We start from the raw sequence: 27,092 nt of genomic DNA on the forward strand, positions 1-27,092 counted from the left end.
CACAAAGCTGCCTGATTTTAGCTCTAGTCCATGGTATATATAATGCAGTTATTCCCAACAGTTCTTTTTAAGATTGAAAATGAAGTCTGTCATTTGAAAAGCTAATGGAGATAGAGCAAATAATTAATTTCTGAAAAAAAAGTAAAAGAACCAACCAGTTTCTCTAATTGTATCAATAGTTCAATTGTTAATTTAAAAGCTAAAATAAACCTAGTAGCAGCGTGGTGCTTTCAGCCTCTGACTACAGGGCTCCTTGCAGCCTTCTACTCTTCCATTCTTTTACTCACTTCCAGCAGTATTTAAACTTGTCCTGAATTCCACAGGGAGCTTGTTGACCCCTTAGCACTTTTGGGTTTTTCACTTGTTTAGCAGAGTTTCTTTGTTCTTGGAAAGTAGCATCTACTTCCTTCCTCACCTAGAGCAGGCGTGTGCTGGGACTTGACTGCAGTCTTTGGGAGCAGCTGTGAGAGCGCAGCTCCCCAGCGTTGTGTGGGCCGGGGCACTGTCATTGCAGGAGGGATGGCTGTGCGTGGGGAGCCAAGGGTGTGTTTGCAGGCTGCAGCAACGTGGCCTCTCCCTCAGTAGCATGTTTGGTCAGGTGTGTTGGTTGTCCTTGGAGATCTTTGCCTCTTCTGGAACCTAATCTTCTCCTAAAGATGTGTTGGCTGCCTGACTTGGAAAAACTTGGGAAAGCTTCAGTGAGCTAGCTTGCTGGAATGCTTGAAACCAGAAATCCTGCAGGTTGTTTCCTTTAATTATGCACTCAGGGAAGACAAATCAAATTTATACTGCTTTCAAAAACAAACCATGCAAACTGTTCTGAAGACTTAGTGAGCTGGAGAGGGAAAAAATCTTAGGTCTGCAAGAGTTCTTCAAGAAGCTGTTTGTAATAAAAAAAAGTGTCTGACAGGAGTATTCTAGTGTTCTTGTTCCTGATTAGTACTGCATGGATTTGTTTGTTTATTTGTAAGAAGTAGCTGTTGGAATTGTAGCATATATTTGTGGCATATACCATACAGAAAACTGAAACACAGTGAAGAAAATTATGTTGACCAGCTTTTCGTTAGGGTGACAAGATGTCCCTGTTAGGAACTCCAAAGGAGGGACTGAGTAAGAGATCACATGCCCTGGTAAAGAAATGCAAGAGGCTTGATAGGCACAGACTGAGTCAGGATCATAAGACCTCGGGAAGGTTATGTTTATCTTATTCTGCAGATGTAGGGGTGTGTGAGTTTGTGGGCTTTATTTATCCTCGTGTTTGTTTTATATGGCATTTTATGTTGTATGCTACGTTGTAAAGACTGAAGAGGGTAATGCTCCACAAATCATTTGCTCTCTGGACTACAAACATGTGAAGTCATTGTTACCCAGTGTTACTGAAACATTTCCTTTCACTAATCAGTGCCATGTCCCTTTTCCTTTTGTAGGGATCCTTGATTAAAAAAAGACTATGCTATGGCTCAAGCTATATGCCTGAGCCAGAACACCTTTGGAGATTTGCAGTTTTGCTGTCTGTGAGGAGGAATCTGACTCAGCACAGTTTTGTGCTTTAGCACAAACAAAATGTTCATTCCTGAGCAGGAAAGAAATTGGATGCAAGAATGCTGTGCTTGTTTTCCCTTTCCTGTGCTTTGATCTTCCAGCACAGAGCATCCTCAGTCTCTGTTTTCTAAAAGTGGTCTCTGTTGGTAAAGATGCTTGGAGAATCTAGTACCACCTTCTTTTTGAGTTTGGTTTAGTTTCTAGGCCAGTGATTGTGAACGTTGTACCTCTCCATGACAAACATAAATGAAACTGTGGCCAGTTCTGCAAGGGGCAAACTAACAAGAAAGATTTCCTCCTGGAGACTGAAATTCACTGGCCAAGTTCATAGGATAAGTTCATAAAAGCAAAGCTTATGACCTCGAAAAATAGACATGTGCTTGTAAGATACGCCTCGCTGTTCTCATCTGGTTATGCAGATCAATTTTTGCAGTTGCATCCCGGCTGACTTTCCCATTTTCTATGGTTTATGGTAGCCAAGAGCAACCGGACACCTCCTCTAGTGACATTTTGGGAAGACGAATGTTTCCTACAGCCTGTCCCCTTTTCGGGCTGTATGAAGATGCCCAAGGGCTATGTCAGGGTCCCCTCGGTGCCGTGCCGACCCGCGTTTCCCGTTCGCGCCCGACCCCCGGGGCTGTTTGATGCCGGCGCGGAGCCCCGTTTTTGGGGCTGGGACAGGGCGCCCTTCCTGGTGGAACGCCCCCGGACAGTGCCAGCACCCGTGAGGAGTCCGCGGGGCGCCGGAGGGACAATCGGGGCGAGCTGAGCGCGGCGGGGCGAGCCGGCCGGTGCCGGGACAGAGGGGCGGTGCCGGGACAGGCGGGGCAGTGCCGGGACAGGAGGGGCGGTGCCGGGACAGAGGGGCGGTGCCGGGACAGAGGGGCGGTGCCGGGACAGGCGGGGCGGTGCCGGGACAGAGGGGCGGTGCCGGGACAGAGGGGCGGTGCTGGGACAGAGGGGCGGTGCCGGGGCAGGCGGGGCGGTGCTGGGACAGAGGGGCGGTGCTGGGACAGAGGGGCGGTGCTGGGACAGGCGGGGCGGTGCTGGGACAGAGGGGCGGTCCCCGCGCGGGTGGAGCCGGGACAGGCGGTGCCGGCGCGGGCGGAGCCGCGGTGCGGAAGCGGCGCCGGGCGGGCGCTGCCGGAAGGGGCGGGAGCCGTGGGCGCGGGAGCGCTTCCGTCGGGGCCGTGCCCGCCGGTGCCGCCTGTGCCTGGGCCGGGCGGCAGCCGGGTCCGGAGGAGCCGCCGCCATGCACGACGCCTTCGAGCATGTGCCCATCCTGGAGAAGCTGCCGCTGCAGATCGACTGCCTGGCGGCCTGGGGTGAGCCGGAGGGGCCGCGCCGCTGCCCGAGCCGCGCTGCTCCGCTCCGCTCCTCTCCTCCGGCCCGGGCAGCGTTCGCATGGCTGGCTGCCGCGCCCTGCCCTGCCCTGCCCTGCCCTGCCCTGCCCTGCCCTGCCCTGCCCTGCCCTGCTCCGCTCCGGCCGGCAGCAGCCTGAGTGGCCGCGGCCCTGCCGGCCCCGGGCCGGGCCGCCGGAGCCTCTCCTGAGTCCCCGAGCCTCTCCTGGGTCCTGGCGGTGCCGAGCGCCGCTCCCTGCCCTGCCCGGCCCTGCCCGGCCGGCCGCAGCCCGGCTTTGGAGAGGCTGCCTACTTTATTGCTAAAAAAACATTCCTTGTGTTGTGACTTAAACTTGATTTGGAAGGCCAGTGCTGTGTTGAAGCCTTAGATTTCGGATAGGTTTGCACGTGTTAGTGATACAAAATTGTGGGATTTATTTTTGGGCATACTTGAGAGTCAAGGTTTTGGTCAGGTGACTGCACCAGCTGTCCTGGTGATTAAGCTTGATAAAGCTTTTCAGAGCTGTGAGCAGGTGCCATCAGATGTACTGCCATCATGCAAAATCAGCAATTTAAAAAGCTCAAAGCCCTATGAAATTGTGACCCCGATTAATTGTATTAAGAACTATATCCTGAATGATAATATTCCTGTTATACGTGGATTGTTTATGATGGAGTTATGTACTGGAGAGGATGTGAAGGTGGTTTATTCCTGCATTACAGCTTTTATCTTTTTTGCTCTTTGAAAGTGTTTATTTTGCTGAACTAGGAAAAAAAGCCTAAACATACAGACTTATAGCAGTATGGTTTTGTAAAAAAGATGTGTAGCTCTGTCTCTAGAATGTTTCTGCCAAGTAGTACAAGAAAGGTCTTGCAGGAAATAAGATTTTATTAAAATGCAAATTCCTTCGGTGAAGAGGAAGTACTAGATGTAGAAGGAAATATTCATGTGTGCTGCTTTCCTGTATGATATTCAGTGACGAAGAAATTCAGTCATATTTCATGAGCCTGTAAAGATTTTATGTTTTTTGTATGGTGTAAATACTGTAAAGAGGATGAGTCTGAAACTCTGCCTTAGAGTTTGTATATAAAGGCCCTCTTTTATAAATCTGAAATGATTCTTGGTTGTCCAACCAAAGCTAAGCTAAGCGTAGGTTGTCCAACCTAAGCAAAGCTGCCCCACTCTCCCTCCAAACATAACTGACTATTTCAGAGGGACGTTTTAAAAACCTGACTTAAAAAACTTAATCAAACACACATAAACTCATTGTTTTTCTTTCTGGCAGTACTTCCCGTTATGTAGCATAGTTCCCCTCTGAGAGATAATAATGTCTGAGGAATAGTTTATTGCCTCTTTTGATGGCACACAAGATGCAATGGTTTGCTTCTTTACTTCTGTCTGAGCTAGTGGAATGTGATGGCCAAGCTGTTTATGCTGTTTTACTGCCTGCTCTTTGGCTGTCCTCTCCTGAGGGTAGGAGACCTGTGTAGTCACTGCAGAAAGTTCTTTTTGGTGTTTGAAGCAAGTTTCCAAGTGTTCTGAGAAATGTAACATAGCCCCATAATAGGCACTGTGAAGAAAATTAACTCTACCCCAGGAAAAACCAGCACAGCTGTGAAGGGCAGTTTTTGTTGTACTAATTAGACTTGTTTTCTCCTGTCTTTGTAGAGGAATGGCTCCTTGTTGGTACAAAACAAGGGCATCTTCTGCTTTACAGGATCAAGAAAGATGCAGGTAAGTTGATTTTAAGAATGGCACAAAAAAGTTGTTATTTTTATTTCCTGCACTTTTAGAGCTGTAATCATTTTAACACAAATGTGATTAATTGCTATAGATGGGATTAATTTCCTATGTAGAGTTTCACATATGTGAATTTTATTTCAGGTTTCTCTGTGTTTAAATTTATAGTAAGTGACTGTAATTTTTATGAATACAGTGTACAAATACGTGTAAAAGCAGTGCAGTGTGCAAGTTGCCAGAGTTTTGATGTGTGTCATCTTTTAATGACCAACTGGATTAGTGAGAGAGCAAATACATTCAGTGGGTCCATGAGCATCATGGATGGGGAAGAGGGATAAATACTAACTAGTTTTGTCAGGTATTTACTCTTTCCCTGTGTCTTTGACAGTCCTAAGTGCTCATAGTCTGTTCTAGGAATGCCACAAATAGAACTATTCTATTTTTGGTTTAGTTAAAATCAATTTTCTTTGAAGATGTTTGTATTTCATGTTACCTGCTATTATGTAGAAACTGATATTTTTTAATGCAGTAATATTTTGTAGCATGGCACAGGAAAGTAAGCATCAAATGTAAATTTCCAGGTTCTTCGGGTCTTGGAAAGATATTAATTTGTAGTTACTTGGAATCTAGAGACTGAATTCAGCTTGATTTTTCTGAAACTTTAGGTTGTCTGTCCAATTGGAGCATGCTAGTCTTGAGTTGCTAGTCTTATCTCACATGGTAAATTTCTCCCCCTTTTTTGCATCAATGCCAGGAGAGGTTATGTCATCAGAAAGTGTCTGTAAGTCTTTCTCCCTAAAACTCCTTTTAAACCCTTGTGGTGTACTGTTTATTCCTTGTCTATTTTGCAGTGATGTACATCCTAGCAATTAAATTTTCTGATATTTGAGTAGTGTGGATAAGATCTTTATGGGTATCTGTGTTTGTGGGTATCTCTGGGTTTCACATGACTTAGATATAATGCTTGTAATGTAAAACTTGGGCAAGGCAGAAATGTAACTACTGTTGAGGCCCTCAGCTGGGTACAAGAAGTGTCATTTACACTTTCACCTGACTGTGTAGAAGATCCTCTGGTGTATTTAGCTGTGATGTAAAAGTTAGCACAGATGTTTTAAAGTGTCATTCTTCCAGTGTTAAGTGGCCAAGTTTGCTTTCATAATTATTTGTAATTTACTTAGTGTAAGATACACACAGTCATGAGCAGCTTCAGTTTACACACCCTCTTCAATCTTTCTGATAGGTTGCAACAGGTTTGAAGTGACACTGGAGAAATCCAACAAGAACTTCTCAAAGAAGATTCAACAGGTAGGAAATACCATCTTCTTGATGTGGGAACAGTTTTCAGCCAATAAATGAAATATCAAGTGTACATCCGCAATCTCTGCTGTGCTTAACAAAAACATTTCCCAAAGCTAAAGATTTTCGTAGAGATGTAACAGCTAGATGTTTTTTTCCCACTCTTCCCATAACAGAATAAGCTTGGTTTGATTGCTAAAGCAGAAACCAAAGAATTGGAACTTGCAGGTTTATTTTTGGCTTCTGTTAGCGATAGTTGTTCTGACTGAGAATATTTGTAAAAATGATGGTAATACCTCAACAGACTGTAATGTATTATTTGACTCTCGGATGATATTCTACTTGAAATGTGGAGGTAAAATAACTGCCAGTCTTGCTGCCTTTTTTTTTTTTTTGAGAATTTGCACTCGATGATTATATTGATTCCAGGAGAAACACCTTAAAGATTATGGATCCTCTTTCAGAATGCAACACTCTGTATGCTCTAGAAGCATTTTTGTACTAGTAACATAACAATGCTACAGCTTTTTCGACCAGCTTAGGTTGCAAATACTATGTGCCAGCTTGTGAAAAGTTACACTGAAAACCTTTTTGAGTGTAACTGAAAACAGTTGCAATAGCTGCAGGAAGGTTGTTTATGGAAAACTGTCTTGCTGTTCTCATTATTTCGAGATTTTCTTAGACTATCTATACTCAAGCCTTGTTGAGACTTTTAGTTTATGAATTGAGTCACTAACAGCATTCTCCCTTTCAGATCCATGTTGTTTCTCAATTTAAAATTTTGGTCAGTCTATTAGGTAAGTGAAGAAAAGTGTTACATATTTAATGAGTTCTTCTAGATGCAGTTACTTGTCTGAATGTGGCAACCCTTTCCACACACCAACATAGTAGTCTGGCTGTTGAGAAGTCATTGTGTAGAGCTTACTTTGCATTTTGCAGAGGAAGCATTAAGCAGCATAGATTGAGAAGCAGCTTTGCCAGCTGGGAGAACAAAGCATTAATGCTGATCTGTGATTAGGAATGAAGGAGTACATGCATACTCTAAAGTGTCTGTAAAATACAGTTTGTGTTGGCCCCTGTATGTACCCGTATGTGCATGCATGTGTATGTGTTAGCACTGTGTGATAGGTACTAAATTTGCTTGGTGTATTAAACTTACCATTGATGTCTTGCACCAAATTCGCTTTATATGCAGATGTGATCATTTAATGTCTTGTGGAAGATTTAAGTTTGCTTGGCTCTGGCTTGCTTTAACTTAAGATCTTCTAATGTCTTTTTTTGCTTATGTTACTACTCACCTCTTTATGATCTCCAAGTCCCAACTCCTCCAGCTCCAGTATTTGTAGATTTTTGCTGCTTGCATCCTCCTGCATACAAAACCAGTACCCTATATTTTCAGCTGTTCATTTTCCACTAATTTCAGGAGCCAATTCAAAATTATCTTTGTTCATGCAATCTTCCATCTTGAGCTTGCTCTGTTCTGCCTTCTACTCTGCCTTCCCCTGCTTGATTAGTAGTACCTTTCCTGTAGTTTTACCAGAGCTGATGTTAGTCTTTTCTGTATTTATTTTATTTGTATTGTATTTGCCTTAGCATTTTTCAACTTTTGGGAAAACAGTTCTTTTCCTTTCTTGCATCTCTTAGTTGCACATGCTCTTTTTTATACAAACATAAAATACAGTAACTTGTTTGAATTAGCAATGACTCTACATGTATTAAATATGAAATAATGATTGGATTTTTGTTTAAAACAGAAAATAACATTTATGTCCATGACCTGTTGACATTTCAACAAATCACCACAATTTCAAAGGCAAAAGGTGCATCTCTCTTCACTTGTGATCTCCAGGTAAGGAAAGGAATACAGCTGCATAGATGTCCTTACTGGTTGTAATAGGGATTCCTTTTTCATGTTGCTGTATAGATTAGGCTTGTTATTTTATTTGAAAATTTCTTGGGTACCAGTGCTTTTAAAAATTAGTACCTACTGCATTTGCTTAAGGCAACAGTTTTTAATTATTTTTCTTACTCTGCTTCTCAAGGTATTTTCCTGTGCCTGTTATGATTGTAGCTTTTGATACAGAACTTTTGATACAAGTGTTCAAGGCATTTTTGTCCTATATTAACTCGGACTCTTCTTTTTTGAAAGGTCCCCTTAATATAAAAGCAATTTCCTTTCCTTGCATTGCCAGTGTACTAGGTCACTGAGGTTTCCTTCTGCAAGCAATTCTATCAATGGTTTTTTTAACATTTTTGTTTCTCTTTATTGGCCCAGGGAATCCTGGAGCAGTTATGGTAGATTCAAGCCCTAAAATGGTTCTGTAAGGTGTAGCAGTGCTCTGTTCATTTGCTCTGGTTCATTAAGTGAGTAATTTCTATTCAAGTGAGTTTCTCAGCCTGCCCATATCGTTCAGACACCTTTTTCATAATTAGAAGAGATGGTGTAGTGCTCTTCATATTTTTTTTAATCTTTTTGCCCCATGGGAGCTTAGTGTTAATATTTCTAGGAAGTACTTGGGGTTTTCTAGACATGAAAACAAATGTCTGTCTAAGCACCTTTACATCTGGTCATTGCAAAGTGGCTTGTTTGTTGTGTGTCTAGGCACTTAGCTTTCCTAGTATTTTGTGTCAAGAAACTTTTCCAACAGGTTAGAATATTAGATTATTAATGGTTTTATCTGTTAGTATAACACATTCTTTGTTTTGTCCCATTTCCTCACCTTTCCTATACTGCATAGAGTTCCAGCTATTTATCCTAGTTTCAGGGTTGGACTTACAGCTGTCTACTTATCTTCTGTTTGTGTGCGCATATGCCTTTTGCGCTCTCTTATTTTTTTTAATTTCCTTTTTTTATTTAATCCCTGTCAAAGTTTGTTTTTAAGTATCCTGTTATCTCCCCCGCCTCCTTCCTCCCTCTCCCATGCTTCCTTTTTTAGGGATGTCCTTCTGGCATGGATGAACACAGCTGCTCTTCAGCTTTGCTTCTAGCAGAGGCTTCTTTTGGCCTTGTCTTACCTTATTTCCTCTCTGTGAGTGCCCATGAGTTAGGTCTGTGTTTTCACAGCAATCAGATACAGGGGAAGAGGTGCTGAGGATGTGCGTGGCAGTCCGTAAGAAGCTCCAGCTTTATTTCTGGAAGGACAGGGAATTCCATGAACTCCAGGTGAGTTGTATTCTTTCTGTGGCCACATGTTTCAGCAGGGAGGGTCATTGCTCTTCACTGCTTGCCATGCAGCCCCTGGTACTCAGAGGCACTGCTGAATTTCACAACATTGGTGGTTGGTTCTGCAGAGATTTAACAATAGAACAGCAGACAAGTGAAAATACATGTTTGAAATCACAATTAGGGGCATTAATACAGTTTCATAAGTTAAAATTAAAGTAAGGGCTGTGTCCTGTATTTTAATGTTCTGGTTGTAGCACACTTTTAAGTACTTGACTTTTAAGTCAGTGAAATGTATAAGCATGTGTACCTTGCAAAAACATAGGAGTGGGTGCACTTCTACTCTGGGTATGTCACTTCTACTCTGAGTAAGTCATTTAGTGACGTGCTTTTGCAAGCATGTCACTAAGTCAGAAGGTAGTTTCTGACAAGTGTAGAGAGCTGCAGTTGTGAATACTGGAATAAGAAAAAATAACTAATTGAAATGGGTAGAGGCTTTTTCAGCTACAATGCTCTACTAGAAAATTTTTTACTAAAAATCATCAGTTAACTCAGAGTACACCTCTTTACTGTACATGAGTCTAGCCTTTTTGCTGAATACTGCCATTCCTTGAGCAGTAGGTGCTGGGCACAGGTGGTGGGGAATATGGTGTTGACAAGAGAGCAGCCTGTTACACTCTGTGCTGCCAGTTTTGACTTTTGCTTTTCATTCATAGCAACCAGTTTAACCTGTTTTCCTCAGGGGGACTTCAGTGTACCTGATGTACCCAAGTCTATGGCCTGGTGTGAGAACTCCATCTGTGTAGGCTTCAAGAGGGACTATTACCTGATACGGGTAAGATGGGGCTGTGTAATAGTGTTTCAAGAAGATTTGGGTAGCAGCAGACACTATGGAGGCTGCTCCTGTGCTCAGGAATTTAGCTAACAGGTTTATTGAAAACAGCATCTGGTACTTCTGCTATTTGTGGCTTTGGAAAGGGCAGTCTAAGCCTGTCTTTTTAAATGGATGTTTGTCAGGAAGTGATCTATGTGTTGCAGCAGACCAGTGTTTGCAGCTCTTGCAGAGAAAAGGAATTGGAGAAGATACATTTTGTTTTGGCAACAGTCTGTGTAAACTCAGTTTCCATTTTATTTAATATATTAAGAAATTAGATGAGCTCTAAAAGGACAAAGAGACCAAGAATAAATCATCTGGCACACAGTGAAGCTTACCCATTCTTTCATTTTTCACTCTCTAGTTGAACTGTTATTGTTTGAAAGCCTCTGAACTTACTGCTAATTTAATATTACAGTTTCCACTTAGACTTCATTTACAGCTATAGTTTATTCTTTTTTCTGCCTTTACAATAGGCTTCTGCAGATATTATAGGAAAATAGGATGAAGATGAAGTGCACCACACGTGTACATGTATGTACTTGTGTGGCAACACTGACCTGTAGTCAAAAGGAAAACCACACATCATTTTTACAGTCACTTGAAAATGATGCTGCTCACAAAAGTAGGGGTGCCTTTCTGCAGTGCTCTCCTAGATGTTGATTCCTGCCATTCCAGTGATAGGAGTAGTTCAGCTACTCAAACAACCAGGGTGGAGACCAACTGTCCAAGTGTTTACTCTGGGTTGGCTCTGGTGCTCCACTAACCTGTCCTTGAACAGCTTCATTTCACTAAATAGGCAGGGAAAGCACACATGTTTTTGTGGTGGTGTTTTCTGGTGGCTAGCTGTTGAGTTATCAATTGCTTGAGCTGTAATGCAAGGGAAGCAGCAGGAATGTGTGGCTGAAGTTGGAGAAGGATTCTCTGTTTTGGTTGTTATATCAGCTCATGAATTTTTTGTGTGAGTTCAGTTCCCACTATAGCTTGTGGCCAAAATAATGAGTGGTTAGGGCAGGGGAAAATGGCTAGGCAGGCTTCTAGGCTTTTAGTTAGTTGTTTTTTTTGTTTTTTTTAATGTGGCAGTGCTTACTCATGCCAGAATAAAACAGGGTTAAATTTTTGGCCTAAATGAAGGGTTTAGATACTTTAGATGATTTCGCTGCTGTGCTATAATGCATTTGATAAACTGGTGTGAATGATATGCTCAGCTACTATCATCATCTCGGACATAAAAGTAATAAGTTTTTATTTCAGAATGATTTATTTCAGAATGATGTATAAGCAGGATGAATTATGATATGCAGAAACTCTTTGACTTTGCACTTGTTCTGTCAGTGATTAGCCTGGGCTGCAAAATTTCTTTAGGGGTTTTTGCTTTAGTCTTATAGAGCTTTGATGAAAGGGTTATTGTGCAAAACACTTTTATTAAAATGTTCTTTATTATTCTAGGTGGATGGAAAAGGATCCATCAAAGAACTGTTTCCCACAGGGAAGCAGCTGGAACCATTGGTAGCTCCTGTAGCAGATGGAAAAGTTGCAGTTGGCCAAGATGATCTAACAGTTGTGCTTAATGAAGAAGGGGTCTGTACTCAGAAATGTGCTTTGAATTGGACAGATATCCCCATAGCCATGGGTGAGAAGTAGCAGTTTGTTTTTGGTTTTGTTTAAGTTTACTTTTTTACTCTTGTGTATGTGATAAAATCACTATGTGTGCAGTATTGTGAAACCAGCTGGATTTGGAGTGTGACAGTTTCTACAGTATTCTAAGTTGTACTCTGAGGAAGGTTTCATGCATTTGTTTTTGCTTCTTAGCCTTCTTTGCTTGTGGTCTGTGGGCCTCTCGTCTCATAAAATAGGTGTATTCCATATCTTTTATACAGAGACAGGGTCTGAAATGGAAGGTAGTGTGTTAAAGCACTGTAGATCTGGGTGCCTCAGAATTTCCTGATGGTGAAGGATGAGCCAAAGGCTTGGTAGCAAATTGCTGTCAGTGTCAGGCCCTGAGTTTTGTTTTGAATATGTAAAAGGGGCACATTTCAAAGGGATAAAAATCCAAGAGAAGCTTTAAGTCACAGATTTTTCAAGGAATGCTTGAGAACAATGAAGTGAAATGTTTCCCTTGTTTCATGAACAGAGCACCAGCCTCCCTACATCATTGCTGTTCTGCCCAGGTACGTGGAGATCCGCACGTTCGAGCCCCGGCTGCTGGTGCAGAGCATCGAGCTGCAGAGACCGCGCTTCATCACCTCTGGAGGGTACTGCTGGAGCTCACTGCTCTCAGGCTGCCTGGCTGCATGTAGCACGCTGAGAAACTGGGAGAGGAGCAGCTTTTCTGACTCTCACCTTAAGATGTAGCACTGAAGCCATCTGTTGGGTTTTTATGGAGATTGGTGGAGGCCGTAGCTTGAGGAGGAAAGGATAGAGTTGAGAGTCTTTAAAGAATTTGTGACACTGGAAATACAGTCTTCTTTCTGCTTTGCAGTAATGCTCCAGTTGCTCTTGGGTTGATGCATGTTTCTATTATTGGATTGGGATTCTTTTAGGATAGGGTATTTCTTCTTTCTGAACACTGAAATTTAAGAATTGACTTTTTTGTTGTTTTGTTTACAGCACAAACATTATATACGTGGCAAGTAATCACTTTGTTTGGAGGCTCATTCCGGTGTCCATAGCCACACAGATCCAGCAGCTTCTGCAGGACAAACAGTTTGAATTGGCTTTGCAGTTGGCAGTAAGTACTCAAAAACTTGAGTTAGCAGTGGGTGCAATTGTTCAAAAGTACACAAAGGGATATTTGCCACTGAGTCCACTAATCAGTCAGTATAACCTCCCAACTGTCCACTTTGCACAAACTGGTAAACTCTAGACTTTTTAAACTGAAGTTTTAGTTTTGTGCTGCCTTTATTCCATAGATATATTGTGGTGTAGATTTTGAGAAATTGTCATGTATATGAAAGATTATTTCTCTTAGCTGTTTAATTTGCTACCTTCTTTTAGAATTTGAAATCACTTGGGCTTCAGAGTCTTCAGACAACTTGTAAACAGTGCATTTTGGAGTTGAGTTTTGTCACATGACCTTTTTTTGCATAATATTACTCCTGAAACAATAATTTGATAGAGATGTTGATGCAGTATGTTTAATTATACTGCTCTCACTGTGTTAAAATTGTTTGGTTTCTGGAAACTCCACTTAATTGCATTTTGAATTGCTGACTTGGAAAAAAATGTGGAAAGGCAAAAGGGTAAAGAGACATTTGCTGTGATGGAGCAGGTATAGAGGTAACCAGAGGTAGCTTCAGATCTTCCAAGTTATCTCAGTGACACAATAAGCATAGACAGGCACCAGCAGTGTTCACTTTGAGAGGTTATCTTTTTTTTTCCTACTTTCTCCACAGGATAATCCTCCTGTTAATTCTCTAGGGTGTTTCTCTCTCCTATAAACTCAGAGTTTTTAATATTTGTTAATTTGTATGCAGGAAATGAAAGATGATTCGGATAGTGAGAAGCGACAGCAAATTCACCATATAAAGAACCTTTTTGCCTTCAACCTGTTTTGCCAGAAGCGTTTTGATGAATCCATGCAAGTTTTTGCCAAGCTTGGTACAGGTAAATGCTTGGTTGGCATTGAATCACTTCAGTTAGGGGGAATGAAGTCAAGCTCACTGGCTATTTTATGTTTTTTTTTTGTTTGTTTTCTGTTTTGTTTTAGTTCACAACAGTGCTGTCTTGTGCAGATAGGTCCCCTGTGAACAGCAAATAACCTGGGCAGCTATTTAGTTATTTTTTTGGTGGAGCTGGTGATTAAGTACTTAATAACTTAATTAACTACACAATTAAGTACAACTAAATACTTAATAAGCTACACTTAGTAAATTAAGTTAAATCAGGAGTTTGTCCTTTTTACAGAATATCTTTGTATTCTAGGGTATTTAAAGCATGCACAGCATGTGCCCAGACCCTTTGAAGTTGAATGTTTCAGCAGCTGCTAAAAGCCTACTTGTAGCTTGGAATGAAAAATAAGGAACATCTGTAGATTTGCAAAATCATTGGACTCAGATCAGGACCCTAAACCCTTGGTTTAGCCAAGGTACTGAAACCAGGAAGCTTTTCTGTGCTTTTGGAAGTCACAGTAGTCTCTGATACTAGGTCATACTAGGGCTGTTGGAAGAATGCTTGAAGACTGAGCTGTACTGTCGAATAGTGCTTAAGACTGAGATTCTTTTTGCTGGTGACAGAATTCTCATGTGCATTTAAAGCTATAGCTTATTTTCATGGCACATAATTTTTACTTTGGAAAACTGCAGTGAAAGACAAGGGCTGAGAGCTCAAGGTATTTTGAGCTTGAATTGGAGGATAGTAATTTTGAATTTGCCTAAACTCTGTGAAAATGGATGTGTGTTAGTTTCAGATGTTGTTTCACAAGTGCAGTAAATCTACTCTTAAAACATTGTTCTAGAAATCCTGTCTTACTGTCAGAGAGGTTAATGCTAGGAATCTGCAAGAATAGCAGTAAGATTGTAATAATGGCTTGTCCTCCAAGTGTGCCAAGTGCACATGTTGGAAGTTCCTGTGCTTGGACTTTGAAACATGTTTTACTCTTGTTTCTTTTGTGTTGTTTTAGCTTCTTTAATGTAATGAGCAAATTTTATTTAGGCTCAAGAACCTTGTGGTTGTACAAGTAGACTACAGACTGCTCTGTTAGAAAGATATGCTTACTCTAAGTTTGCAAAAATAATATGAATGGTTACTAATACCAGTTATTTTTTGCATAGATCCCACTCATGTGATGGGTCTGTATCCTGACCTCCTGCCCACAGATTACAGGAAACAGCTACAGTATCCCAACCCCCTGCCAGGGCTCTCTGGGGCAGAGCTGGAGAAGGCACATTTAGCTCTGATAGACTACCTAACTCAAGTGAGTGCTCCTCTACCTGGTTTTAGAGCAGGCTTATTCAGTTCTAGCATGCTTTGTTAGCTTTGATGTGCAGGAAGCAGTACACCTAGTCCAGCTCTGTCATGCTAGCCTTAATGGGCTGTCTTCATGGCTGGAAAACAGGGCAGCAGCTCCTGAGTGAGCAGGGGAAGTGGAACACATGAGAGACCCCACAGATATGTGGAAAACATCACCTGTGTTTGGACAAAATTTCCTTATGCAGTGGATCTGACCAGGAGTCCAGTATTTTATTTCTAGTATCCTTCTGAAGAGGACTTGAGCACTTCATTTTTTTGGTTCAATGATTATTATTAAGGGCACTCTGTCCAGAAGATAGGTTGAGGGCATACAGTAAAAGTTGGAATAGGAATTAATGGGCCTTGTAAGTTTCTGCCCTCTTTATTTTGTCGTAACTGGAACCTGAATTGTTTGGTTGCCATTCTTAGTAGAGTAAAAGGATGCTTGTGCCTGAAGGAGGATAGCTTTTATGCCTAAGAGTGCAAAATCTAAATTGTTTTCCAGATGTTTCCTGACTAGTCTAAAATGTGTTCAGGTTAACAGCATTTCCTTCTGACAATTTTCTCCAGACTCTGGACATTTTGAAAAACTATAAATATACAAATCAAATATATACACCTGAATATGGTTGTAAAGTTTGTGTTGAATAATTTGTAACAATAAATTTTTTTGGGGAAACAGTTGATTAAAACAAGTTATTAAATTGGCTTAATTTAGTCTTTGTAGTTGGTGGGTTATATATGCTGAGGTGAGATGTAGAAATCCATGGCCTTTTCCTGTTAAAATTTCATTTGATGTCCTGCAGAAAAGGAGTCAGCTAGTGAAGAAGCTGAATGATTCTGATCATCAATCCAGTACCTCACCCCTCATGGAAGGAACACCCACGATCAAATCCAAAAAGAAGCTGTTACAGATCATTGATACCACCCTGTTAAAGTGTTACCTGCACGTGAGTTTCTGTCTGACCTAGAGGCTTTGCCATGGGAGCTCTGGTGGAATTTCAGAAATGCTCATACAACTGTCTGTCTTGGATCTAAAAATAATGTGTAAAATCTAAGTATTAATTAGTTTCCTCACTGGTCAGGAAGCAGTTTCAGGGAATGAGGCAGATGTGTCTGTTCCTGCTTGCTGCCTCTGTTGAAAGAACATGGCTGTGGCTGTGTATTTTGAAGGTCTAATGAAGGCTTTTATTGCCTTATACTAGTAAACACAGGAAAGTATGATCTTGGCTGTTTTGACGTTTTTCAAAGCCTGACCTCTGTTGTTGAAGGGGTGTAGCTTTGATGTGCTCTTTTCTTTCTGTCCTCAAAATTATGGAAATTAACATGGACCTTACTGTAAGATATTAAACTGTCATTTCTTATTTTTCTTATGCTCTGAGCCTTCCTTCCTCCCCTGCCCCCACTTCCAGCTTGTGTTTTGTACTGTACACTTCGAAGGTGCACTCCCAATGAAGTTAAAGTGCTCCCTTTTTTCTTGCAGACAAATGTAGCTCTGGTGGCACCTCTGCTACGTCTGGAGAACAATCACTGCCATATTGAGGAGAGTGAGCACGTGCTAAAGAAGGCACACAAGTACAGTGAGCTGATAATACTGTATGAGAAAAAAGGTCTGCATGAGAAAGGTAATTATGAGGTTGGGAGAGGAGGAGGAGTAGAAGCATGTGTTCTTTGTGTTTTGACTTCAGTGAGCAGGCAGTATTCTGAAGAGGCTTTTTAAATTCATTTGATGAAATCTTTTTTCCTGTTACAATTTGGTCTGTATGTTCAAAACAAAACTTTGTTTTGCCTTCAGTAGCATAACAGGAAAAATGCAACTTTTTGTGGTTCATGTTGGAACTAGCATTTAACAAAGGAATTATTTTCTTTTCAAAGCATTACAGGTCCTGGTGGATCAGTCAAAGAAAGCCAACTCACCTTTGAAGGGTCATGAGAGGACAGTGCAATATTTGCAGCATTTGGGTGAGTGTGAAGAAGAGCAGTATTTCTCTGAGGTTTTTATTCTTGTTTGGCTTAGTGGTTATTCTACTGTTTGGCAGCTTTCTGGAGGCTATCAAGCTGCAAGGGTATCCTTGTTATCTTGTTTGGTTTCTTGCATAATGCAGCCTTCAAGTTTTAGCTCAAGGGATTCAAGTTTCATTGAAACTTAAATATGTTCTTGGAAAACATTCCTTACTTCTGATTAAAATATCCACTGGGAGAAAATGGGCCGCAGTAATTTGAATTTTCTTCTAGTGATGAAGAATGAAGTAGAAAATCATTCTGAGTGAAGTATAGTCTACTCTTTTCTATCAATTTCTGGGCATTTAATGCAATATTCTTAGGTAGTTCTCAAGTAATTACAAATTCCTCCAGGCTTGTAGCTATGGTCTTTTAAGTCATGTATTACTGATGGTATTTAATACTTGCCTTGTGTCAATAGAGTAAGCATTGTTTATTGCATCAAAGCAACTATTAACAGTGTGATTAGCCATCAGCAATATGCTTTATTAGTGCACAGGAGAATTAGATATTTACTGAGGTGGTAGATAGTTTCCTGTGTTGCATTATTCTTTTATCTTTTAAAATTGTTTTATACAGAATCTTTTCCTATTATAGCTCATGTTTAAATTAAGGATTTGTTACTGAGGAAGTTCAGAAATTCCCTGCCTGTGGCCTGTGGGAATCCCCATGCAGATGAATGTTATGCGCTGAGGGAACCAGTTGTTCTGTGGTGCAGTGTGGTGTTTTCCTTTACTATACTGATCAGTAAGCTTTGGTTGTTATTTAATGAGCTTCTCCTCTCCTCCTGATGTTCTCACTGTTTTGAGTAGGTTTTTACTTCACATTTGATTTGTTTGGGATTTCAGCAAAGGCAGCTTGATCAGTGTTTTGGCATGGAACTATTCTAATTAATGTCACACTTCTCTATAAAGAGTTAGACTCCTTGTTTTACATGAGAACTTGCTTCCATGACTTGTCCTTTTTTTAAAATTTTCTCTGTGAGGCTAACATGCCCTGTAAATTCAGAAAGTTAATAGAGTTCAGCAAAATTCAGACCCGCAAGTTTATTGCCATTTGCCAAGTCACACTTTTGTTACTGAAATTTTGAGATTGGCTCTTCTGGGAACTATGTAAATTGTTTTACTTCACAGTGCACATCATCTGCATTTTAAAATTTATTTTTTAAATTCTGCTAATATGAAGATGCTACTTGTTTTAAATAGTGTGGGATGGAGAAAAGCAAACAATGACTGCCTTTTTATAGGGCTGCTTTAAGTTTATTTCTTGTATAGTTGTGTTATGTTGTTTGGGCAGCAAATGCCTCAATGATTCTGAGCAGGAAGGTGAGGGGAAAGTGATGTTTTCCTAACATGTTTTATTAGTATTGTGAACCAAATTGTCCAAACTATAGTATTCTTTTTAAAGGGGCAAGTCCTACATTTTGCTAAAAGCTGGGAAGCTGTTACCTGTTGTGTATTTTCTATGCCAGTTGCTTCAGTACTATGATGCTTTACTACTTGTTATAAAGTATTTGACCATTTAGAAGTCATTAGACTTACAGGCTGGAAGTGGACTGAAGGAAGGTACACAAGTGAAAAATTCACTCCCTCTCTACCCTAATTAAAACAAGTTGAAAGGGAAGACTTTTGGAATGTGATTAAGGCAACCGATCTTTGTTTTGGGCTGAATTCCTTATGTTTGGTGACACTTAGTATGAGTTAATTTTTGTTTGTGTTTGAAATAATGTTTGTGAAGCAGTGAAATTGTAGCTTTGGAATAAGTGATTTGCTTGACTTGAGCAACAACTGGATTCTTCATGTAAATTAAGCTTTGCTGGCTCTGAAAGCATCTGCTTGTGTTGTGAATAGACAGATATTTAGGATTTTAACATTGAGCACTGCTGCTTTTTGTATTCCAGGCACAGAGAACTTGCATTTGGTATTTTCCTACTCTGTCTGGGTGCTAAGAGATTTTCCTGAAGATGGACTGAAGGTTAGTGTGATTGAAAGAGGTACCTTGTTGTGACATTCTTAGTGCAGTATATGGAATTGGGATAACTCATTGTAAGAGCCTCATTAATGCTAAACCAAATTAAATACATAATTTTTATTTTCTGGATTAAGTAGTAATGTTAGCAGTAGATAAAGGAGGTCAGTCTTTCACTTTCTCTTATGCTTTTCCATTTTTGGAAGACCTTATAATAAATAGCAAGGAACCTTTGATAGAACGTTTCATGTTATTGATGCCACGCTTTTGTACAAGAGCCTAATTGAGTATTTAAATGTCAGGTGTTGATTTGCCTATGAAATTGACTCCCTGCATTTGGGAGGTGTTGGGCTCTGTAAGAGAAGAGTGTTCACTAGGGCAGAAGTGGGGATGTTTGGTAGTCTTTTCAGATGTGAAGTAACTTCTCAGTTCCTGAATAAGCTGCTCATATGTTTTTTTATACTTCTTGTTTACTCTTTGGACATGTGATGATATGCTGGGCTTCAGTGCCTCAGAGAAAAATATACTGTGGCACTTAAAAAAAGAAAATCACCAATCTGAATAGAATTTTATTTAACAGATATTTACAGAAGACCTCCCTGAAGTGGAAGCTTTGCCACGAGACAAAGTGCTCAGTTTCTTGATAGAAAACTTTAAAAGCTTGACTATTCCTTACCTGGTAAGAACTCAATTTCTACTAGTGCATTTTACCTTCAGTACAAAATATTACCTGTAAGATCTTGGTTCTCCAGGAGCTGGAATCTGTTGGGCAAAGAAAACATAATTAAAATATGTGAAATCCTAAAGTCAAGCTTGGTAAAGGCAAGCATGGAGCTGTTCCTTATAAAGAATTACTTCCCAGTGGAAGTGTCTACAGCTGAGCCTTAATGTGTATTTACAGGAACACATCATTCATGTCTGGGAAGAAACTGGTGCAGATTTCCACAACTGTCTGATCCAGCTGTACTGTGAGAAAGTGCAGGGCTTAATGAAAGAATATCTCAGTTCTTTCCCTGCAGGTATGTCTGGCCTTTTCTGCTGGGAGGACCAAGTATGGGAGAGCACAGGGAAGCCTTCATATTCCATGTAATCCTTCCCTGTTGAGATCCAGCACAAGATACCTTAGTGATGGAGGGAACTGGAAAACATGTGGCTTTGTAGGGCAGTCAAGTTTATTGCCTCTCAACAGATCTTTTAAGGGACCAAGCAGCACTTGGTTCATAATTGAGTTGAATGGCAGCTACTGCTCCCTGACTTCTGCATGTTAAGGGTAGGGGAGGGTTTTGATTAACTTGAGTATTGCTTTAACCAGCCATGTGATGTGTTTTTAGGAGCTGAAGTTAGTTTGGCAGATACATGACAGCCCCAACCCATGTAACAGTTCTATCACCATTTAGTTCCTCTTCGTAATTTGTTTATCTTCTAGTACAGAGTAGTGTAATGAGATAATTGTAATAATTCAGCTAATGTTGTTTTCTTTCATATAGATAGAGCTCCAGTGCCTGCTGGGGAGGAAGGAGGAGACTTGGGGGATTACCGGAAAAAGCTGCTGCTTTTTCTGGAGAAGTCTAGCTGGTATGAACCTAGTCGACTTATTAGTGACTTCCCCTTTGATGGTGAGTTCTGTTTCTGTAGGTTAACTAAACCCTAGCTTATTGCATTGTACAGCAAAACTTCCTCACTTACCATAGAGTCATGGTAACTAGAAATAGAGAAGATGGCTTTTTCTGTAGTTGAAGGCCACTGGTGTGTATACTAACTCTGTTTTTGCTGGCACAGTTGGGTTTACCAGTTTCTGCAGGATTCCTGTAACTGTTGACCTAAGACCTTGTGGCATCTCCCAGCTATTTAGCCTAACTTTGTGATGACCCTGATCAATAGATCTGAAGGTTGTTGTTTCTTAAGGTGACTTAAGAATTCATAAAAGGTTTCTGAGACTAGTGTGAAAGGTAGACTTGCAGCATCAGTGTAACTTATACTGTAGCCTGAGCACAGATTAATGCTTCCTTCTATTGATCTGGTCACTAATTTTGTTATTTCTCTGTGTAGCTGTTGATTTAATCCTTCATGCTGTCACTAGGTCTCCTAGAAGAACGTGCTCTGCTCTTGGGTCGAATGGGGAAGCATGAGCAAGCTCTGTTTATTTATGTTCATATTCTGAAGGACACCAACATGGCTGAAAAGTAAGGATTTCTTTATTTTATATCTTTTGCATTTTTGCAAGGCTTATTTTGCTGACTGCTGTGTGGATAGGATGTGTAGTGAAATGTTGCTGTACGTGGTGCATGAACATTGTAAGTCTTCAGGATCTTCTGTGTTTTCACATTTTATTGACCTTGAAGCTCTTCTGGGTGTCTGTTTATTACAGATGCTGCTGCTATCCCCTTGAGGTTTGCCTTTTCATGCTCTTCTATCCTTGTGCTTTAGAGCAATATGACCATCATCAATGAGTTACTACTTTTCACCTGTCCTTGTTCTGTGATCTTGTGTCTTGTTTTGCTTCCTTTCTGTTTGGAGAGATGTTCACTAGCCCACATTAAAAAGAATCCTTGTTAGTGAAGATGTAGCATTTTTCTATGTGTTTTGTGTCAGGGAGCCTCCTAAGTGAATCAGAAGTACTCAGGTAAAAATAGAATTACCCAACACTGGCAGGTATATCTGAACACTGGGACCTGTTCAACATAGTTGCTTTTAAAGCTATTTTCAGCAAATGCTTGTTAGAGGGCATTCATCCCTGGTATGCAGTGTACACTAATGAACAGCTTCTTTTTGTGATTCAGATACACTAATTAGATGTACATACACATAGGTTTTTATGCTGTGATGTGTTGATTTGGGATATCTTTCCTCCCCTTTTTTTCTTACATATCTAAATTCAATTTGGCTTCTGCATTAAGGCTTTTTAAGTTGGTTGGAAGTGGGAGACTTGAACAAAACTTTGCTTCTCTGAGCATTGTGATGCTGAGTAAATGGGGTAATCCTGGTTAGTTTGTGTGAATTGATCTGAATCAGATGTACAGTCACTTGGATAACTTGAGTAGTAATTAAATGTTAATTTCTGTAAACTGATTCTTTGGATCCTGTAACTGTTTCTGTATTTGTCTTAATTCTTCTCTGTTCTAGCTACTGCCATAAACATTATGACAGAAACAAAGATGGCAACAAAGATGTAAGTAGCTTCTTGTTCAGTAAGGAAGTAGAAGGCTATTCATACCTTGTTCAAGACTTGAAAGTTCTTGCTCTTTATAGACTTTTTCAGGGTTTGTGTAGTGTATGGGAACCTATGTATAATCTCTTGGGAATTCCTAGATGATTGTGAGGTGTTTTTTGTTGAGAATGTTACTGTATCATTGGATTTGAGCCTACATTAAGAGCTGTTTAGATGAGCAGTGCAGAATTTTGGATGGCATAGATATAGCTTAGTACCACTGCTGGGTTTTACCAGCACTCAGCTGTGGATGTGTGCAGCAGTTTTAGAATTTCCCTTGTGTGTGCTGCAGGTGTATCTGTCCCTGCTGCGCATGTATCTCTCCCCACCCAGTGTTCATTGCCTGGGACCCATCAAGATGGAGGTGCTGGAGCCTCAAGCCAATCTGCAGGCTGCTCTGCAGGTTTTGGAACTGCATCACAGCAAACTGGATACCACTAAGGTAAGTCAGACCTGTAAGTACTCTGTGCTGTTGGCAGGAGTACCTGCAGAAGGTACTGGAGTAGGCAAGTGACTGGAATGTGTCAATCTAAATGTGTCAGTTTCTATTCTGTTTTGATCTCTGCTCCTTTTCAACTTTTTCTAACTTGTTCCAGGCAATAAACCTACTCCCAGCAAATACACAGATTAGTGAGATTCGCATCTTCTTAGAGAAAGTACTTGAAGAAAATGCTCAGAAGAAAAGATTTAATCAAGTGCTCAAGAACCTTCTCCATGCAGAGTTTCTGAGGGTAAGCATCCACCACCTGTTAATTATTGGAATAATGTTTTAAAATACATTCAATATTGAAATTTACTGTTTCTTACTGGGGATGGGTGTCCTCTAGATGGTGCTGTAATGCACCTGAAATTAAATTTTTTGCAGGAGATGGTGTGTACATTCATTTTGGTTTGGGCGAGGTGTTTGTCTTGGCTCACTGTGCTGTGGTGTGCAGAATCATCTCAGACAGCGTGGACTGGATTTCTTTCAAATGAAGTGAGCCAGGGGAAGCAGTTCAATTGTCCACCTTAACATCCCTTTAGTGGTTGAATGCCTTAGGCTGTGGACCAAGGTGAAAGTAAAACCCTGTGACTGATACAGTGTGGGGTTTGGGTGTTCAGTACCACCTGCTCTGCTCCACAGCTGCTGCTGTGCTGCACAACTTGGTAATGTAGGTACAGCCACTGACAATTAAATGCTGTGATGGTTTGCAGTTTCATCAGACCAAGGCCTGGCATTGCTTGTTGAGCAGCTCGGGTTTTTTATCCTTCTTTAGGTCCAGGAGGAGCGGATCTTGCATCAGCAAGTGAAGTGCATAATTACAGAGGAGAAGGTGTGCACTGTTTGTAAAAAGAAGATAGGTAACAGGTGAGAGAGCTGGGTAAACTGAATCAAATATTAATCTGGTACACTTAAACTAAGAATGTTGGAAAACTGAATGTATGTATAGCCAGCAGTATGAGGAAGCCATTTGAAGAGTATTTGAATTACCAATTACATTCATTAGCTGAATGGTTAGGAATTACTTTGACCAAAGGTTTGGTCAGTGAATTTGCTGCAGGAGTTTAATCCTCCTTTCAACAAAGTATAAAACCCCTTCAGAAACTCCCAAGAGTTCTTACTTCACAACTCTAGAAGGCATAAAATTGGTCCTCATACTGAATTTTGAAAACTTTGTAAGAACACTGCCTTTCTAAGAACCTGCCTGATAACTAGAATTGAGGAGGATGATACAAAGAATGTGAAGCTAAGATACATATGTAGTTTTCTATATCTGATGGCTCTATGGCTCCCTGACTGATTTATGTTTTGTAGCCTACACGCAATAGGATGTTTAAAAGTATAACTAATTTGCTTGATGATTTGGATGCCAGTACCCTGAGATGAGCTCAGTTGATTAGAGCATGGTGCTGATACCACCAGGTTTGTGAGTTCAATCACTGTACTGGCAGTTTACTTAAGAGTTGGACTCTTATCCTTGTGGGTCCCTTCCTACTCAGAATATTCTGTGAATCTGTGAACTTTTCTTCTACCATTCCTAGTAGCTAATATAAAATGAAAATTTTATTTGCACTTTTTTTTTGTCCTTTCAGCTGGAGGGAAGTGCTACATGATTCAGTCATTATTTTCTTTTTTATGGGAGCCTTTCTGAGATATGAGTAGCATTAACAATGATAGGGAAAGGTTCTTTTCCCAAAAGATTTTAATAAACATCTGTCTAAATTTTGCTACGCATATTAAATTTTTTGTTCTTAACATGCAGCACGTAGCATCAGAATTGAAATTTGCATATGCAATATTGTTTTGGTTGTCTAGAATTTTTCTGGTGCTGTTAAGTTCAGCAAGATTTTGAAGGACAAGCATGTCTCTCAATCTTTAACTTGTTATCAGTGACTTCCAAGTAAAATGTGCCTGCAGAAATTAAAATAGATTTTGAAAACCTCCAAGCAAACCTCTTAGAATATCCATAGACTTCATTTGTCTGTTATTTCTTTAATATGTTCAGGCTATAGTTTAAAAAAGTGTCACTATCATGTGTCTATCTCTGATTCTGTCCAACTTGGATGCTCTTGTTTGAATATGGAAAACAATGTTTGTCTTGACAGCTGATGGTTGTGTTTTGTTCTCTTTGCAGTGCATTTGCTCGATACCCTAATGCCATAGTTGTGCATTATTTCTGCTCCAAAGAAGTCAACACACTGGACACCTGACCTTGCCATGGTCAATAATCCCAACATTCATATGAAATTCAGTACTGATGACTAAAGAAGTTGTGTCTGAGATTTTTGAGGCTTGTTGCTAGGTTCTCTTACACTGGGTAGAAATCATTTGTATCTGTGGACTGACTGTACCTACCCAGCAATACTGATTTACTAGAAAATTACTTTAACCATGTTGTTACAGTGCTGGCAACTGCACCGAACCTCCCGGTCCTCAGATGAAGAATAAAAACTGATTTTTGTAGTGAGTTTTGTAACACTCCAGCCTTGCAAATGAACTCTTAGACAACGTTGGACTTTCACCACAAATCACGTTTTACAATAAAATGTGCTTTCTTAGGGTGGCAATGTTGTGATTTGGCCTTGTATGTAAGTATTTATTCAAAAAAGGAAAAATTCCCTGCAAGTCTTTGCAGCCATATCAGCATTGCATGGAGATCACCAGGTGTTTCTATAGAGGAGGCTTCTGTGTCTGTTTCTAGACTTAGGAAGTGTAACTTATATCTCAGCAACAGAAATGGTTTAAGTGCTGGCCAAAGGACTCTCTATTGATGTTCAGTGGTTTTGCCTGACCTTCTGGTAAGTTTTTTCACAGGAGATAAACAGACAAATGATTGATACCACTAAGAAGCTTTATTTTCATTTTTGTTTTAGTTTGAGAGCTGTACATTGAATTAACTTGTGTGTTGTTTGCACTGGCTGTGTTCACTCTTGGTGTGAGTGGAAGCTCAGAGACTGTGGGAAGAAGTTCACATCTGCACTCAAAGGAAAAAATAAAGAACACCCTGTAAAGCAATTTCTGGAAGGAGTGGACTCTAGTTACTGCTTGAGCTTCTGGACTGTGCTTGAGACTTTTGTATATAAATTCTGTAGTCTCTGGTTCACTTCCCAACATGGAAGTAAAATCCAGACTGTTTCAACATCTGTGTATTTGAAATGCTTTAGAACTGCATACTGTTTAGGCTGGTACTGTTCTTAAATTACTCTTGGGCCAGAAGTCTTAACACAAGAACTAAGTTGTCCATAGTCATTCTAGACTATAATATTTTTGTCTAACTTATTTTTTCAGAAACATTAATCAGTAGCAGATTGGTATGAGGGACAAAATGTTTGTTGCAGAAAGAATCTGTGGAGTGGTAATGAAAAGGCAGCAGTAGCAAATAACCCAATGGAGGGACTGTTTGACTCCCAACATCCTGGTCTAGCAATACTTACAAATAAATCATTATTAAGTGGTGTGGAGCATGACATGTAACTACCATGTATGACATCTTAAAGAAAAAGCTGATGAATAAATCTGGTCTGCCTAAAGTGTAGTTGAACCTCAGTTAACATCATAGGTTTACTTAAATCATGTGAGTTTTTTTAGGAACAGATCTGCTGTAGGCTGAAAAGGGTCCTAATTCACTTTCATTTGCCAGTGTTAAGAGTTTCCCTTGATAACTGTTTTTTCCTTGTTCATATGTGTTTGTATTTATTGTTCATGCATTCTTCTGGGTTTCTTAGTCCAGTGTTTTGCTTGGATGTCTTGGGCAGTATTGCTGTTGAATACTTTCTGCAGAGGCTGGATAGAGGGAATCTGTGGTGTTAATGTTTTTAAACTTGTATTTCTTCTGTTTGAAGAAGAGAGCCTAAAAGTACTTACACTAGATTTGCACATGCTGTATAGATCTCTATATGCTAGTTCAGGTACAGAGGGAAGATGGGTTGGGAGAGTTGTGTTTACAGGTCGTAGAGAATGAAGAGAGGGTTTTAAAAAGACCCTGCATTCTTTGTATACAGATATAACAATGCTACTCTGATTTGTACCTTATGTCTAGTACTGGTAGTATGATTTTTATTTGCCTTCATTGTCTGTTACCAGGATCTTCATTGTGCTCTTACTTACAAGACTAAAGTTGTGCCTCTGTTCATCTCCACTGCATACCTTTTACAGAGATGCGGCTCGTGCTGTATTTTTTTTTTTTTGGTTGGTTCATACAATGTGCTTTGGGTTTGTCAACCATACAGCAGGTTTATCTAAAGCAATAGGTTGTAATAAATGTCGTGAACCAGTGTCTGTTTCAGTCATTGTGCAGTTAAACTTCTCTGGGCTGATGTAGATTTTATTTTTATTTGTATATTAGACCTCATTTTCTCTTGAAAGTCAGACCCAATGCAGTATCTCAGTATTCCCCTTGCTTTAGTATGTGTAAATCAAGTGTGGCAATTCTCAATGTAGGTTTTTAAATCTACAAGTTTATACATGCTTGTGAATGTTCTCAATTTTACTAAAACCACTTTTGAATTATCTCTTTGAATAATGTTTT

The 27,092-nt window shown here is 40.2% G+C and overlaps 1 protein-coding gene across 2 annotated transcripts; it reads left to right on the forward strand.

Annotated features, from left to right (window-relative positions):
- Positions 1-2,671: 2,671 nt before the first annotated feature.
- On the forward strand, positions 2,672-27,073 carry VPS39 (VPS39 subunit of HOPS complex). Of its 2 annotated transcripts, XM_064424561.1 has the most exons (26): positions 2,672-2,867; positions 4,552-4,617; positions 5,378-5,404; positions 5,864-5,928; positions 6,674-6,716; positions 7,674-7,768; positions 8,984-9,082; positions 9,825-9,917; positions 11,406-11,589; positions 12,091-12,211; positions 12,567-12,687; positions 13,433-13,562; positions 14,729-14,871; positions 15,713-15,856; positions 16,390-16,531; positions 16,782-16,868; positions 18,808-18,881; positions 19,456-19,554; positions 19,777-19,894; positions 20,363-20,491; positions 20,956-21,058; positions 21,999-22,044; positions 22,376-22,525; positions 22,680-22,814; positions 23,340-23,431; positions 24,699-27,073. In XM_064424561.1, exons 1-26 carry the CDS (start codon positions 2,795-2,797, stop codon positions 24,772-24,774), a joined length of 2,655 nt encoding a protein of 884 aa, XP_064280631.1. In that variant the 5' UTR covers positions 2,672-2,794; the 3' UTR covers positions 24,775-27,073. The 2 variants fall into 2 exon arrangements, with proteins under 2 accessions (XP_064280631.1, XP_064280632.1); XM_064424562.1 differs by lacking the exon at positions 5,378-5,404 and having other exon boundaries at positions 2,673-2,867.
- Positions 27,074-27,092: the final 19 nt, after the last annotated feature.

The sequence above is a fragment of the Passer domesticus genome, chromosome 6 (assembly GCF_036417665.1).
Source record: "Passer domesticus isolate bPasDom1 chromosome 6, bPasDom1.hap1, whole genome shotgun sequence".
Taxonomy (NCBI): domain Eukaryota; kingdom Metazoa; phylum Chordata; class Aves; order Passeriformes; family Passeridae; genus Passer; species Passer domesticus.

Excerpts from the sequence above, each read along its gene's own strand:
- VPS39 (XM_064424561.1), top strand. The coding sequence starts at position 2,795 with ATGCACGACGCCTTCGAGCATGTGCCCATCCTGGAGAAGCTGCCGCTG. Across the intron at positions 19,895-20,362 it reads TCTCAGTTCTTTCCCTGCAG|ATAGAGCTCCAGTGCCTGCT; the intron begins GTATGTCTGGCC and ends TCTTTCATATAG. Across the intron at positions 20,492-20,955 it reads TAGTGACTTCCCCTTTGATG|GTCTCCTAGAAGAACGTGCT; the intron begins GTGAGTTCTGTT and ends TGCTGTCACTAG.